General features: G+C 42.8%; 1 protein-coding gene across 1 annotated transcript in view; it reads left to right on the plus strand.

Moving 5' to 3' along the window:
• Window positions 1-15,983, plus strand: part of LOC133226993 (aldehyde oxidase 4-like) — a 72,195-nt gene that overhangs the window by 44,344 nt on the left and 11,868 nt on the right. Inside the window, exons 21-30 of the mRNA XM_061381198.1 lie at window positions 1,661-1,785; window positions 4,225-4,358; window positions 5,613-5,700; window positions 6,017-6,103; window positions 6,278-6,469; window positions 7,467-7,694; window positions 9,335-9,430; window positions 9,802-9,930; window positions 14,221-14,295; window positions 15,818-15,870. Coding sequence (XP_061237182.1) covers window positions 1,661-1,785; window positions 4,225-4,358; window positions 5,613-5,700; window positions 6,017-6,103; window positions 6,278-6,469; window positions 7,467-7,694; window positions 9,335-9,430; window positions 9,802-9,930; window positions 14,221-14,295; window positions 15,818-15,870 — 1,207 coding nt within the window. The remainder of the gene's footprint in view (window positions 1-1,660; window positions 1,786-4,224; window positions 4,359-5,612; window positions 5,701-6,016; window positions 6,104-6,277; window positions 6,470-7,466; window positions 7,695-9,334; window positions 9,431-9,801; window positions 9,931-14,220; window positions 14,296-15,817; window positions 15,871-15,983) is intronic.

The following is a 15,983-nucleotide window of genomic DNA, read 5'->3' on the forward strand; positions in this document are numbered from 1 at the left end:
CTATGTCTCAAATTCCTAATAATACCTGCCTCATAGGATTGGTACAGAGATTGCATAAATTTATTATCTATAAAGTTCTAGGCCTCAGAATAATATCTATCATATGTAAAAACTGTTTAATTATTAAATAAATTTGAATTTAGATTAAAATCAGTATATACATGCTGAAAGCAAACTTTTTTTGTAGGGGAAAGGGTGCCTTTTTACCTGACTCACATTCTGTCATCCCAAGAAGTAATTCAAGAAATCCTTTGTTTTCTGGCAAAGCAATTCACTTATTTTTAACTGCACGGGGTTCCTTTGGTTAGTTTTAAATTAAAAATACTACCTTTCAAATACTTAAATAAGGGCTAAATGCGTCTCTAGTACAACCTACAAAATAATAAGGATGAGGAACTTATTTACAAAACAGATACAGATTCACAAACTTAGAAAACAAACAAGGTTGCCAGGAGGGAAGGATGGGGAGAATGGATAGTTAGGGAGTTTGAGATGGACATGTACACACTGCTATATTTAAAATGGATAACCAACAAGGACCTACGGTATAACACAGGAAAGTCTCCTCAATGTTATGTGGCAGCCTGGATGGGAGGAGAGTTTGGGGGAGAATAGATACATGTATATGTATGACTGAGTCCCTTTGCTGTTCACCTGAAACCATCACAACATTGTTAATTGGCTATGCTCCAAAATGAAATAAAAGCTTTAAAAATAATAATAATAAGGATGTGAGCCAGAAAGAAAAACACCAATACAGTATACTAATGCATATATATGGAATTTAGAAAAATGGTAACAATAACCCTGTGTATGAGACAGCAAGAGAGACACTGACGTATCGATCAGTCTTATGGACTCTGTGGGAGAGGGAGAGGGTGGGGAGATTTGGGAGAATGGCATTGAAACATGTATAATATCATGTATGAAACGAGTCGCCAGTCCAGGTTCGATGCACGATACTGGATGCTTGGGGCTGGTGCACTGGGACGACCCAGAGGGAGGGTATGGGGAGGGAGGAGAGAGGAGGGTTCAGGATGGGGAACACATGTATACCTGTGGCAGATTCATTTTGGTATTTGGCAAAACTAATACAATATTGTAAAGTTTAAAAATAAAATAAAATTTAAAAAAAATAAAATAAAAATAAAATAAAATTTTTTAAAAAAGGAAAAATAAATAAATAAAATAAGGATGTACTGAACAAGCCAAAAATCTCAGCTAAATCAACAAGAGCAGGCTGGTTTTACAGTAGGTACCCTCTTTGTGACCCAATAATCCTGACATCACCTAATTAGGGTACATACTATTATTACCTCCAATTTTCCAGATGAGGAAATGAGGATTTACTAATTTGGCCAAATTCACTGAGTGAGGATATAACAGAGCTAAGAAATGTGGTCATATTGGCCTGTGTACTCAAGTCCAACATACCACAGATCTCACCACCCACTGGACAGGCCAAGAGAGGGGAATGAGCCAGCCAGAATCAGGCAGCTGGTGAGGCACAATGAAGATAAATGGAAAATGTGATTTAACCAAATGATGCAACGTCAAACTCTATAAACTAAAGCAACGTGTTCTGTACAAAGTAAACACCACCAAGAGTCCCCAGGTTGGAACTTTCAAGTAAACCTCGTCCTGTGTTTATGCTTTATAGGTAAGGTCCATGTGGAAGGACAGGAACATTTTTACATGGAAACACAAACTATCCTGGCTATCCCCCAAGAGGAAGATAAAGAAATGGTGCTACACCTTGGGACACAGTTTCAGACCCATGTGCAGGTAACAGAGTGTTTTTGGAAAACGAGGCTCCAAACGGCTGTGTGACAGAGGCCCTTACAACCAGGCTTTCCACTCTAGGGGCCTTTTGATGCCTACACTCCCTGCACACTTGCCATTAGCAGAAGTCCAGAATGAAGGAAATGGGGCAGATATTTTCCTTAAAGGGCAGACCTTTCAGAGATCTGAAAACTGTGCTGCCTTCCCAAAACAGAGAGCAGAGTCTATCTTTCCCTTCTAACAACTTATAGTGTAAAACCTAATCTCAGGGAGGTCAAAGCCTTAATATTGCATTTACATTTCCCTTTGTGGTTCTTCTGAGCTGCATCTCTGTGTGAATGTTTTTATAAATCGGTGGCATATGGGTAAAGTGATTGCATCTTCAAGACATTTTCAGCCCAGCGCAGCAGCATGTGAATTCCAATCCTGTTCTGGTGGTTGAGATTTAACCTCACTGAGGCAAGTAAAGAAAATCCTCTGACATTCCCCTCTTCTGAAAAGTGGAGCTGTAGGTCCTAAAGCAGTGGAGGGCACAGGGGATACTTGGCCAGTTCTTCTGGGAGGGGGAGTAATGCCAGCCTCACTGAAGGAAGGAGCTGGGGGCTTCCTGGTGGAGCACAGTGAGTGGGTAGCTTGAGGTCCTGAAGGATGGCGAGCCTCAGTAGGTGGAAGAAGCTCCCAGCTGCCATTCAAAGAAATAAACATGTATAACAGAACTAGCAAATCAGCAGATACTTAATCCAGAGCCCTTGAGAAGATGCTGATGCTGAGCTGAGATGTAGCTGTGGCCTCCACTGTTGCAAATTTTGGAGTGGACAGAGATGGAAATATAGGCTTTGATGCTAATCTGCTACATGATCTCTGACAAGCAGCTGGATATCAATATCTTCTGTAAATTGAGGAATTTGATAAAGATCACCCCTGAGATCTCTTTTGGAAGACCGTATGTCACTCTGGGGTCCAGAGGAATAATATGTATGTCCCAAGGTCCATAGTTATTTTCCATCAACACCTTCTGAGGTGCAATCAGTCATGACAGCAGGCATTTCCCAGGGATAATGGGGGCACTGGGTACTCACAGCCCAAAGCCCATAACCTAGGCAGCATCAAAGGCAGGCCCAGTAAAGAATTTGAATAGATATTTCTCCAAAGAAAGTCTATGAATGACTAATAAGCACATGAAAAGATGCTCATGCGTGCCTGAATATTAAGTCTCTTCAGTCATGTCCAACTCTGTGCAACCCTATGGACTGCAACCCACCAGGCTCCTTGGGTTCAGTTCCTGGTTGGGAAACTAAGATCCCACAAGCCTTGTGTGAGTGTGTGTGTGTGTGTGCACGTAAGTCACTTCAGTCATGTCCAACTCTTTGGGAACCTATGGACTGTTGTAGCTCGCAAGGTTCCTCTGTCAATGGGATTCTCCAGGCAAAAATACTGGACTGAGTTGCCATACCCTTCTCCAGTGATCTTACTGACCCAGGGCTTGAACCCGCATCTCTTAACATTTCCTGCATTGGCAGGCTGGTTTTTTTTTATCACTGGTGCCACCTGAGAAGCTCAGCATCATTAAATCACTGTGTGTGCATAGTCGCTCAGTCGTGTCTGACTCTTTGTGACCCCATGGACTGTAGCCCACCAGGCTCCTCTGTCCATGGGATTCTCCAGACTAGAATACTAAAGTGGGTTGCTATGCCCTTCTCCAGGGGATTTTCCCAACCCAGGGATCGAACCCAGGTCTTCTGCATTGCAGGCAAGTTCTTTACTGTCTGAGCCACCAGGGAAGCCCACTAGAAAAATGCAAATGAAAAACACAATAATAGCAGTTCACTAGACAAACAGAGGACAAACAGTAACAAGTGAGAATGTGGAGAAATTAGAACATTTATTCGCACAACAGAACATGAAAAATGGCAGAGCCACTTTGGAAACAGCTTGGCCGTTTCTCAAGATGTTAAAGATACAGTGATCATATAACCCAGCAATTTCACAACTAAGTATCTGTCCAAAGTGGACTTCCCAGGTGGCTCAGTGATAAAGAACCCACCTACCAATGCAGGAGATGCGGATTTGATCCCTGAATCAGGAAGATCCCCTGGAGAAGGAAATGGCAACCCACTCCAGTATGTTTGCCTGGAAAATTTTCCAGGGACAGAGGAGCCTGGCTGACTATAATCCATGAGGTTGCAAAAGAGTCGGACATGACTTAGCAACTAAATAACAACAAATATTTTCATTAGGAGTGACTCTTAATAGATATAAGTGTTCTTTGGAGATGCTTAAAATATTCTAAAATTAGATTACAAAGATGGTTGCATAATTATGTGAATGTTGTTTTTGCTCAATTACTGAATTTCTCTTACTAGGTAGAGAGGAAGTACATGAGTGATGTACAATAAACCAGTAAGTTGCACTTATGTGACTTTGGGAACTTACCTCTTTCAGGAATATGTGGCTGCAGCACTAAACATCCCAAGGAACAGAATCGCCTGTCACACGAAAAGAGCTGGAGGAGCATTCGGGGGGAAAGTGAGCAAGCCTGCTCTGCTAGGAGCTGTCAGTGCCGTGGCTGCCAAAAAGTAAGAGTTACAGTGGCCGCAGGGCAGACGCCACCTCTGTCCCCCCAGCCCCACACCCCAGCTTTCATCCCACTGCTCATGGCCCTTCATTTCCAAAGGGTGTGGTTAACACGTGGCTGCAGAAACACTGGACCTAGAGCCAGAGGGCCTGGGTGTAAGCCCTGCTCTGCCCACTCATTCACGGGGTCATCTTGGGCAAGTCACCTTGGTTTCCTCACCAGTAAAGTAGCGAAAGTAATAGCTACCTGTTTCCCAAGGTGGTTGTGTGAAATAAATGTAATCACTATAAATTTTGACTCACTGCACAGATGTAACTTGGGGTTACTTTTATGAGTTGCATTGACTTTCACTCGTTTAAATGTTTATGTTTCAAATCATTAAAATATATCAAGCTGAGTTTGGCTGAGTGGAGGGAGGGTCAAAATCCCAACCTAATGAGGGGCATGTTTTTTCATGAAATAAATCAGGTCTGTTGCTGCCTGGGAATGTTCTCTTAGCCTCTGCATGTTCTGGATGGAATAACCAGACTCCAGGAATAACCCCAACTTCTGTGAATTAACCTTGTAACTACTAAATTTCACTGAGTATATTCAGGATAAACCTAATTTACCCCTGGTTACTGCTCCAAAAAGAAAGACTATGAATGTTCCAGCTTGTTGGCACTTCCCAACAATAGAGAAGACTATCCAGTAAGTACAGGTGTGTAGGCCTTGGGAGCACTCCCGCAGAAGCGGGAGGAGTGTTCACTAGGCACTTGAAGAAGGAAGAGTCTGAAACATGAAGAGTCTGAAACATGAAAATTCTGAATGCAGCCAGGGGAGGTTGACAAACGATTGTTTCTCAACCCTTTCAGCCTCCACATCCCACTTATAACAAATATATTATCCCCCTTTTAATGTCCCTAGATGAAATTAATAATAGTATAACCTGGTTAACATATAATTGCAAAATAATCATACAATTCCTTGATGTAACATAAAAAGAAATAAAAAGGAAGTAAACATAACTAAATAATATGTTATTTCAATATCTGAATTCTCAGATGTGACTAAACCAAAATGATTACAGTAATAGGGGTTCTTTTCCCACATTTTAATACCCGCACAAATTTTCAGAATGTTAAGGCCTGCAACTACCCCCAACCCCGCATTGAGAAACCACAAAACTGGATTATCTTAAGCCTTCTTTATTTTAGTGCATCCCCCCCGCCCCCATCATGAAACATCAGCAGGTTAACAGAGTCATCTCCTACAGGACTGGCCGCCCAATACGGTTCATTCTGGAACGTGGTGATGACATGTTGATAACTGCTGGCCGCCACCCACTGCTCGGAAAATACAAAGTGAGTGACAGCAACAATTTCAGGGGACTGCTTAAAACACTGTCCAGTGATAACCAACGTATAGTACAGACAATTTACTAAGTTCTGTGCCACTTGAAAGGACATTGGGATGCTGCCTAAAACTAATCAGAATTTCCTATTGAGTTCATGGTCTACTTGGGCACCATCTTCAGTGTTCCTCTGGTGACTTTCACATCAAACCATGAGCATAAGCTGGGTACAGATCGACAGCTGTGATCAGATGTGTTTGTGTACAGCATGGTCTGGTTGTAAAGGACTATTGAGAAAACGATTTACTTGTTCTATCACTTTGCAGATTGGATTCATGAACAATGGTGTGATCAAAGCTGCTGATATTGAATATTATATCAATGGCGGATGCAGTCCTGATGAGTCTGAGTTGGTAAATAAGAAATACACCTTTCCCTTAAGTTACCATTGCACTGTTCTTCTTATGAATAATCATCATACAAATTAGACAAATTCTGTGAAGCATTTGAGTTAGAGATGACATTTGGATAAGTGGTTTTGAATACTTGATAGATATGAAGGTTTGTGTTGTTCTGCTTTAACTCAGGTGATGGAGTTCATGGTGCTGAGAAGTGAAAATGCATATTATATTCCTAATTTCCGGTGTCGGGGTAGACCTTGCAAAACAAATTTGCCATCCAACACTGCTTTTCGAGGATTTGGCTTCCCCCAGGGCATAGTGGTCGGTGAAGCTTATATAACTGCTGTGGCTTCTCAGTGTGACTTAACCCCTGAACAGGTAAGTCATCAGTCAGAACACCCTAACAAAATTCCGACATTGCTGGCTCAAATATAAGTTGAATATCTATGTATATTAATAGATGATGTCAGCTTCCAGTCTTGAGGTGTCTGGTGCTAAAGAACCCACCTGCCAGTGCAAGAGACGTGGTTTCATTCCTGTGTACCAAGTCAATCATAAAACTTATTAACCAAAACAACAAATAGCACTTCTGATTTTGTGGATCAGCTGGGTAGCTCTTCTGGTCTAGACCAGCTCAACTAGAGTTTTATAGTCTAAAAGATGGTCTAAGCTGGCATGTTAGTGGTCCTTGGGCTGATTAGTCTAGGGGATGTCTCAGCTGGGAAGGCTGTCTTTGCTTCACGCAGTTTCTCACCCTTGAGGAGGCTAGCCCAGATTAGTTCTCAAGGTGGCTCAGAGAATGAGTAGCAAGAATGTGGCAAGCTCTAATGCACAAACACTTTTCAAGTCTCTGCTTATATTGTCCCATTGGCCAAAGAAGTCTCATGGCCAATCCCAGAGTTGGTATGAAGCATCCAAGGGCATGAATAGAGAAAGTGGAATATTATGGCCATGTGTACAAGCACTCTAGCACAGTTCAAGATTTTGAGGAATTAATCTGAGAATGATTAAGAATAAAGAAAAACTGTGTATGAGTAAAAGGCTGTGGGATCAGGAGAATTTTGTCTCAGCACAAACAAATCTTGGGACAGAGTTCATAATAACAGTACCTACTATTGTTCAGAGTGGTAAAGTTAACTGAGGAAATGCACTTAACCTACAACCTGGAGCATATGAAGTGTTCAATAGTGGTTTCTATTGTTATTATTGTTAAGTTTATACATGTATGTTTGTACTTACATATCCATAGCCATTTCAATAATTGTTTTGTTTTTCAGAAAGACTTTCTTCATATCAGGTATATAGCAAAAATGCTAGCCTCACGCCAACAATAAACATATAGCCTTGAAATTCACTTTATTTCCCTGTCTTTCAGGTTAAAGAAATAAACATGTATAAGAGAACTAGCAGAACAGCCCATAAGCAGACATTTAATCCTGAGCCCTTGAGAAGATGCTGGAAAGAATGTCTGGAGAAATCTTCCTTCTCTGCTAGGAAACTGGCTGCCGAGGAATTTAACAAAAAGAACTACTGGAAGAAGAGGGGGCTTGCTGCGGTCCCCATGAAATTTACAGTTGGGATGCCCACAGCCTTCTACAATCAGGTGAGGTCAAGGCGGGCGTCTCTGGCAGAGAGACATGATTGTCTCTCACAATCATGTGTGAGGAGGGATGGCCCCTTCCAGGGAGAAAAAGAAATGGGGCACTTTCCTATAGCAGGAAACACAGTGGATTTAGGCAAACGTTGGAAACCACAGGTATTGGAGCAGACCTGGGGCAATGCAGTCCCAGGGACCTTAGAAACAATCAACAGATAAAGTCCAGCTCAGGGGGTTAGGCCTTGGACTGGGCCCCAAAAGTGATTATTGTAGTATGGCATCAAATTTCAAATCCATGAGAGAACTGGAGGAAATAAGGATCCCTTCCTCTGTTTTCTAATTTCTCAGTGGCCATAGTCATTTGAAAGTAAGAGATTTCAAAAACACACGAGAATAGAGCTCTCCTATCCATACAGAACTTGGAATTTCTATACTGAGGCTCAGTGACTACTATGCCTCCTTTTTAATTCCATCTTAAACAGTTTTTCGTAGAGTTCTTATTTCTGATTTTTTTTTTTTTTTTTGGCTTCTATTCCCATCAATCTCTGAAATATTCTCATACCCAAACCCATACAAAGACAGGTGCCCTTACTGGTGTGAATGAGTTTTGGCCAAGCTGTCTTTTATTAAAACTAGCTTTAATATACGCTCTTCCTCAGAGTCTACTAACAAGGTAGAAAGGCAAGTAAGAAGGAGGGAGGGAAGGTCAGGAGAGTTTGGAGCAGATGTTCAGTCTTTCCCCCAGGTAGTATTTCTCAAGCCAGAATAACAGATCTCCTTTAAAGGAAAACAAATGTATTCTTGTGGACTGTCAATGGGTGCTTATTTTTTTTAATATTTTTAACTGTGTGTAACCACAGAACAAATAATAAGCTTCTTATAGCTCTTATGCCTTTATAAAATACAAATTTGGAAAATTAATAAAAACAGTACTGATAAATGCCAATAATGTTCAGAACAGTAACATTAACTTAATGTGGTAAATTATATTGCTTTTCTAAATTAAATTCTCACTTACAAAATGATGATGGCTCTGCTGCCACTGCATGAGGCATTTTGTATCCCAAACATGGCCAATTATCCATATCACCTGGGAGTTTCTTTAAAAATGGGTATTTGAACTCCAAGTTCAACCTTCTACTGAATTGGAATTTCCATAATGGGACCCACACCGCTCCCCAACCATGATTCTTAAGGTCAGTAGCATTTGGAAATTATTACAACATCCTGACTTTCTTCCAGCTCCTCTAGTATCCAGGGCAGGTTGTGCCTGGAAATTGACCTATCCAAGTTCCATTTGTTTTCAAATTAATCTTCCTGTTTAGGGAGGAACAAACAATAGAGTTTTGTGCAGGTTGGGGCTTTGAAGAGGCAACACGCAAGCCAACCACACAATGCCTGCAGTGGGCAGGACACTTGTGGGAGTGTGGCTGAGCCACACTGCATGCCTCTGCACTTGTGTTTGCAAGTCTGGGGCTTATTGACAGGGCTTGTCTGTAGCTATCTGTAAAGGCTTTCCTCTCCAGGATAAACAATGAGAGGTTGGCTCACTGAAGCAAAGCCATTCGTCGGGTAACCTCAGCTAAACTCATGGCAACATTTGGCCACATCAGCATCCAAACTGGTATTATAATTATTATCCCCAGGCTGCTGCTCTTGTCCACATCTATCTCGATGGCTCCGTCTTGGTGAGTCACAGTGGCTGTGAACTAGGACAAGGTCTTCACACCAAAATGATCCAGGTGAGATATGTATTCCTTTTCTCCACTGTGGAAGAGCGTAGCTGGACCTCAACCTTGTCTGCATATGCTGTCCTAAACTAGATGTCCTAGAGTGACTGTACTGCTGTGCAGCTACTGTGAAAGAGGCATAAAAGAAAACACAAACAGATTCTTCGGTTGGCCACAAAGAAAACCGCGTATGCTTCACAGTGCCATTTAAAATCTTCTGAATTATATAATCAACATATGAAATCACCAATGTTCCCTTAAATGTTCATCAGTACAGGGTAGCCAGGTTTTATACTCAGTTCAAAAAAGAATTAAAAGGTTTTTAACTTGTGGGGAGGGTAAAGTCAATGAAATAAACAGTATTTTTCTTCTGCTCCTGACAGGTGGCGAGTCGTGAACTGAACATCCCTGAGTCGTATATACACCTGTCTGAGACGAACACTACCACGGTTTCCAATGCGACCTTCACAGCTGGCTCAATGGGGGCAGACATCAACGGGAAGGCTGTGCAGGTGACTTTTTTTTTCATTTCTCAGTCACCCAGGTGACCATGCTGGAAAGGACCTTGTCCCATCCCTTCTTTTATGGAACATGAAACTGAGGCCAAGAGGGGTCAAGCAGGTGGTTCTAGATCTCTCAGCTAATCACTGGCAGAACCAAGACTCCAAGTGGTTCCAGCTCCCTCTGTGGGCTTCTCTCCCTTGAATAAAATCTACCTCTGCTGCCGCTGCTGCTGCTAAGTCGCTTCAGTAGTGTCCGACTCTGTGCGACCCCACAGACGGCAGCCCACCAGGCTCCCCTGTCCCTGGGATTCTCCAGGCAAGTCTACCTCTAATTGTTCTAATAACTCTAAGATCACTTAAAATCCATTTTGGGGGGCCTTGCCACATGGCATGCAAGATCTTATTTCAACTAGGGATTGAACCCATATGCCCTTGCAGTAGAAGCACAGAGTCCTAACCACTGGGCCACCAGGAAAGTCCCCCATTGGTCTCTTTTATCTCATTTCAGTAATTTAAATGTCCAATCCAAAATTCCAAAATGTACTTCAAATTCCACTGTCTTTGCTACTTCCCAGCTTGGGCCTGCAGGCGTAAAGGGGCAGGCATGGCTTCTCTCCATTTCTCTCCCTACCCTTTCTCCCCCTGCCACCATCCTCCTCACCTACATTTCAGGCCCTTATAAAGTCCAAGGAAGAGCGAGCACAGAGGTGAGAGGCAGAACAGGTCTTACTTGGCTGGCATCAGAGTAATCTGACTGTGCCATGTCTGATTCCTCCCCTCGTGGGTGCCATCGTGAGCTCCCTAGAGACCCCCTTCCAGGCAGCTTTAACCTGGGCCATGCCTCTCTATGGCTTTAGCCACTTGTGACCTGCCCCAGCCCCACCCTGAGCCCCAGGCCAGCTGCCTCCTCTTTCTACTGAGGGGCCTCCCCACTTTCAGGAAGCTCTGATACAGGAAAGTAAAAGTGAAAGTCACTCAGTCGTGTCTGACTCTTTGTGACCCCATGGCCTATACAGCCCATGGAATTCTCCAGGCCAGAATACTGGAGTGGGTAGCCTTTCCTTTCTCCAGGGGATCTTCCCAACCCAGGGATCGAACCCAGGTCTCCCGCACTGTAGACGGATTCTTTACCAGCTGAGCCACAAGGGAAGCTCTGATACAGGGGGTCCTTTTAAATCTAGAGATTAGAGGTTAGCCAGAGCTGGGAGGCAGGGCAACAGAAATTATGTCATAACAGTTATAGAGTCACCAAAAAATACATACAAGAATAAGATTGCTTTCAAAAATCAGTGGGCAAAGTACAGCTTACAACATGGAAACTTCGTTTATTAATAGAACTATGTGGATATTGCTGGGCCACCTTTGAGACAAAATAAAATCCTTCACCTGAAGTCTAAAAATGTAGGAGATCTCAAAATGAAGCCTTCCTACACACTGGCTTCCGCTGTCTGATTTGGACAGAGCTGTGTCTGGCAGATCCAGAGAGAGCTACTTGGGAGGAAAGGAGGAGAATTTGGTCACCCAGTTGCCATCAGGCCTCCCACAGCTTTGCAGTGGGTTTCCATGGTGGGTTGATTACGAAGAGCTTTCGAGGTTCACAGCTTCCCAAGGCTCTAGACTCTTTGTCAGCCAACCATCATGCCAGATTTTCAAAAGAACCACGTGGAGCAGAAGCTGGGGCTTCATTGGCTGCAAAGGAGACAGTGGCTCTAGCCCTGTGTACATAGGCTGTCCGTTGGCTGAGGAAAGTGAAGTTGTTAATTTCAGAACCCCAGAATTCTTTTTTAAATCTCAAGTCATTTATATGGGAGTAAAGTATAGGAAATAGCTATAAAAAAGAAAAAAATGCCTTGCAGAGAAGTCCTGAATAATTTCAAATTAAAAGCATCAGTAAGAGGATGAGGTAAATCAATACACATTAGTACATTTAGGCCTACAGAAGTAGAGATTGACGAAGTATTAAATACCACAAAGCATAGAAAGCAGCAAGCAGAGAAGACTGCTTTCATTTTGATTTTGTCTTCTGAATTTTGTCTTAAAATGGAATGGTTAAATACAGAGAAAAAAAATATCACCCAGGGCGGCATCGACAGCACAGACACCACCCAGAACATGTGTACCTCTGGGGACTGGTGGTGAATGGGGGGATGGTGCCTCCCAGAGCTGGCCCTCCAGGGCCCCAGCCTGCCACCGGCAGCCTCTTACCTGCAGACTTGATTCAGAAGCAGACTCCGGTCTTCAGGGACCCGAGCTCTGGGGAATGCATATCAAGGTCTTGGAGTAACTCTGAAGCACCTCTCCCTGGGCTCAGCATGAGAAAAGCTCTGCCTGCCCCTCCTCCCTGAAGAGACGGAGACCCCAGGGCACCAACATCCTTCTCCTTGTGACACCCTCTTCCTCATTACAAGTTTCTAGTCTCCTGGCTTCAGCCCTCTGATCCCACTGAGGCGGGTGAGGGAGTGTGTGTGCAGCCACCCTTTCTCTGCATGACCTGCATAGGAGGTAGAGCACCTCGATTTGGAATGAGGGGCTGTTTGTCAGCTACCAGTCTCATTCTTGTGGGTCCTTAGCCTAAAATGAGTTAGCAAAGCCTTTTAACATCCTGTCAGTAAACAACAAATTATTAAATAATAAGAAAGAAAGAAAAAAAGAAAGGCAATGTCAGGTGTCATGAATCAGGAAGTTATGAAAAGAGCAAGTGGAAGTGTTGAGGGTGCCATCTTAGGCGGCAGGGAAGTCAGGCAGGTGCTGACCCTGAGCCTGGTACCTGAACAGCTAGGAGGAAGCAGAGTAGGAGGCAGGCAGGAGAGGTGAGACAGAGAACTGAGGGCGGAGGCGGGCTGTACCTGCTCACTGTCAAAGCTGGATAAGGTTGTAAGTGGAGAATATTGTACTACCCTCCTTACTTTGGTGTATTTCAAATTTTTCTATAATGCAAAGGAAGCCATAAACATTAGTATCTGACATTTGGAGCTTCAATAGGAGGAGGTGACCTTATCGGAGAACGTAAAGTGAGAGAATTCTATGTAGGAAGAAAAGGCATTCAGGAGGTTATACAAGATGGCAAAATTCTCTACAACATCTCACTTTCTTAAGGGAAAACTTACCTCAGGAGCCCCTCACTGTTGAGTGTAAAGCTTTGCACAGGAGCATGTGGTCAGGGTGCCAGTAAGGGGAAGAACAGCTGAGCTTCAGACAGGCGGGAACTCTGACTCAAGTTTGTCTTGAATGTGGCACCCTTGTAGAAGGTACCTGTTGGTAATGAGGTCAGTATTGAAAAATCGAATGAGCCAGCAAAGGCGGATTTATGAAAACAGGGATCTCCCTGATACATGAGAAGCGAGAGGCCATTTCCCAAAGACAAGAAGACAGAATAGAAGAAATAGAAACCAAGAGAGGGTGTGTGGGGGTGGGGGGGGGCTCTGAGTCTGAGAGGAGTAACTAAGGGCAGACAAGTAAATAGATTTGTATTTGAATTGAGTGGAAGCCAAGCTGAGGCCCACCAACACCTGGGGATCAGTAGGGGTAATCTTAAGGGTCTGAGATTTCATCTCAATAATTTGTATCTTCATTTCAATGAAAATCTTTGAAAAATTAAAGCAGGCATGTTTTGCATCATCAGAATGACCACTTTATAAGTGGAGTGTTGCCAAGAGATCTCTTTGTCCACATTTGGGACCAAGAAGTATACTTTGTGTCAAGGTAACAATAGCAGAGATGGACTTGATACATGAATGATGTTTCCTTGCCCAGTGAATAGCAAATGATGGCAAAGTACGAAGTGCAAAATAAAAATCCATAGCAATTTAAATAAGAGAGAAAATTGATCCATCAATTGGCACACGCTAGGCACATCAACTCCGAAGTATGTATGCCTCAGCACTCCAGACCGTTCTTCATTCCAAGCAGCAGTTTAGCTTCAGAAAAACAACATCAGCAACCCACTAAATTAATGTTATTCAGAATTTTATTGGTCTATAGATTGGTTTGCATGCTTTGTCATTTTATTTTTGCTTTAGAGTTATCAAAGAGCTATAACTATAAACAGACTTTATCTAACTTTATGTTAACACATATTTAAACAAGATGATAATAAAAATAATTTTCAGTCAACACCTCAGGAGCCACAGGATGTCTGTCTCCCTCAGAGGGGTTCCATCCGTGACTCACATTTAAGAAGCCCTGCCCAGAGGACTAGGAAGCAGGTTCACAAAACTGATCATCTACATTTTAATTGATTTAAGTATTTTGCTGTTCCCTGAGGCCTTCATTTCTGATATTTCAAATATTTCTTTTTAGAATGCCTGCCAAATTCTAAAGGCCCGTCTTGAGCCAGTCATCAGGAAAAACCCCAGGGGAACGTGGGAGGCGTGGGTAAGTGTTTTCTTTATCACCCTTGCCCGGAAAAGGGCAGATACACCCAGGTGGGTCAAATCCTGCGTGCATGGACCAATTTGTGGTGCCCTTTCAAGGACAAAACATTTCTTAACATTACTTCTGCTTTTCCAAAAGAGTAAGAGAGATGTCTGTGTTCCCTGCAATGTGACTTTATTTCAGAGCCCAGTCTCACACAGAGCATGATGACAGCATAAGTAATAAGTGTTAGTCACTCAGTTGTGTCTAACTCTTTGTAACCCCATGGACTGTAGCCCACCAGGTTCCTCTGTCCATGGAATTCTCCAGGCCAGAATACTGGAGTGAGTTGCTATTTCCTTCTCCAAGGGATCTTCCCTACCCAGAGATGGAACCCAGGTTTCCTGCCTTGCAGTCAGATTCTTTACCATCTGAGCCACCAAGGAAGCCCTGATGACAGCAGAGGGTCTAAACGGAAACACACCCAGTATTGCTGCGCTGCCCTGTCACTGCCCAGGCCCCCTGGGCCTGTGCCCTGGTGCCTCAAGGCCTCGGTTTTCTCACCAGAGCAACAGAGACAACAGCAGTCCTAATATCAAAAGATTACTCTATTTTAATAACTTTATAATAATTATTTAATTAATATAATTATATTAAATATAATAAGCTATATTTAATTAATATAATGATTAATTATTTTGTTTTTATTATTATAGCCATTAGTAGAATTATTCCCAACCCCACCCAGTTTATTCCAGCAGGGAAGCTGACATAATACACTGAGACAGCCATTCAAATTATTTGGGAAAAAGTCAGGGTAAGAATACATACATGAAAAAAAAAAGAATACATACATGCATATACACATATACATATATGTGTGTATAAAAATAGATATACATACCTGTGTGCATACCTAATGTACATAAGTGCATGAATGCGGCCTAGCCCGTTTTCTAATTTAAAAAGCCAAAAAGAAACACTGATGTATAGAACAGTCTTATGGACTCTGTTGCAGAGGGAGAGGGTGGGAAGATTTGGGAGAATGGCATTGAAACATGTATACTACTATCATGTATGAAACGAGTTGCCAGTCCAGGTTCGATGCACGATACTGGATGCTTGGGGCTAGTGCACTGGGACGACCCAGAGGGATGGTATGGGGAGGGAGGAGGGAGGAGGGTTCAGGATGGGGAACACATGTAAGCCTGTAGCAGATTCACTTTGATATTTGGCAAAACGAATACAATTTGTAAAGTTTAAAAATAAAATAAAATTTTTTTAAAAAGCCAAAAAGGGTGAAAAAATAATAAACTTCATACTACAATCTCAAAAAATAGAGAGTCCTGGAGTACAGCCAGCAGCTGCCTTTAAGCGCCTCCCTTGGAAAGCCTGACCTGTGGCTTGTATGGCCGTGAATCTCACTCCAGGGGAACCTAGATACAGAGCTCAGTGCAAACTAGAGGAAGCAAGCCCCTCATGGAAGGCCTTTCTCTTGCTTTCCCCAAACTTTTATTTCTTTGTAACCAATGATCTCTTCCAGATTTCAGAAGCCTACAAAGAATCCATCAGTCTCTCCACTACTGGATATTTCAAGTAAAGGACATTCTTGTTTTGGCTTAGATTACACTTAGGCAAGGATGGTGTGCACTCAGCTATCTGACCAAGTGCCCTGAGAGCCCTGGAGCTCTTCTGGGCCCCTTGTCAAC

This window comes from Bos javanicus, chromosome 2, assembly GCF_032452875.1.
Source record: "Bos javanicus breed banteng chromosome 2, ARS-OSU_banteng_1.0, whole genome shotgun sequence".
Lineage (NCBI taxonomy): Eukaryota > Metazoa > Chordata > Mammalia > Artiodactyla > Bovidae > Bos > Bos javanicus.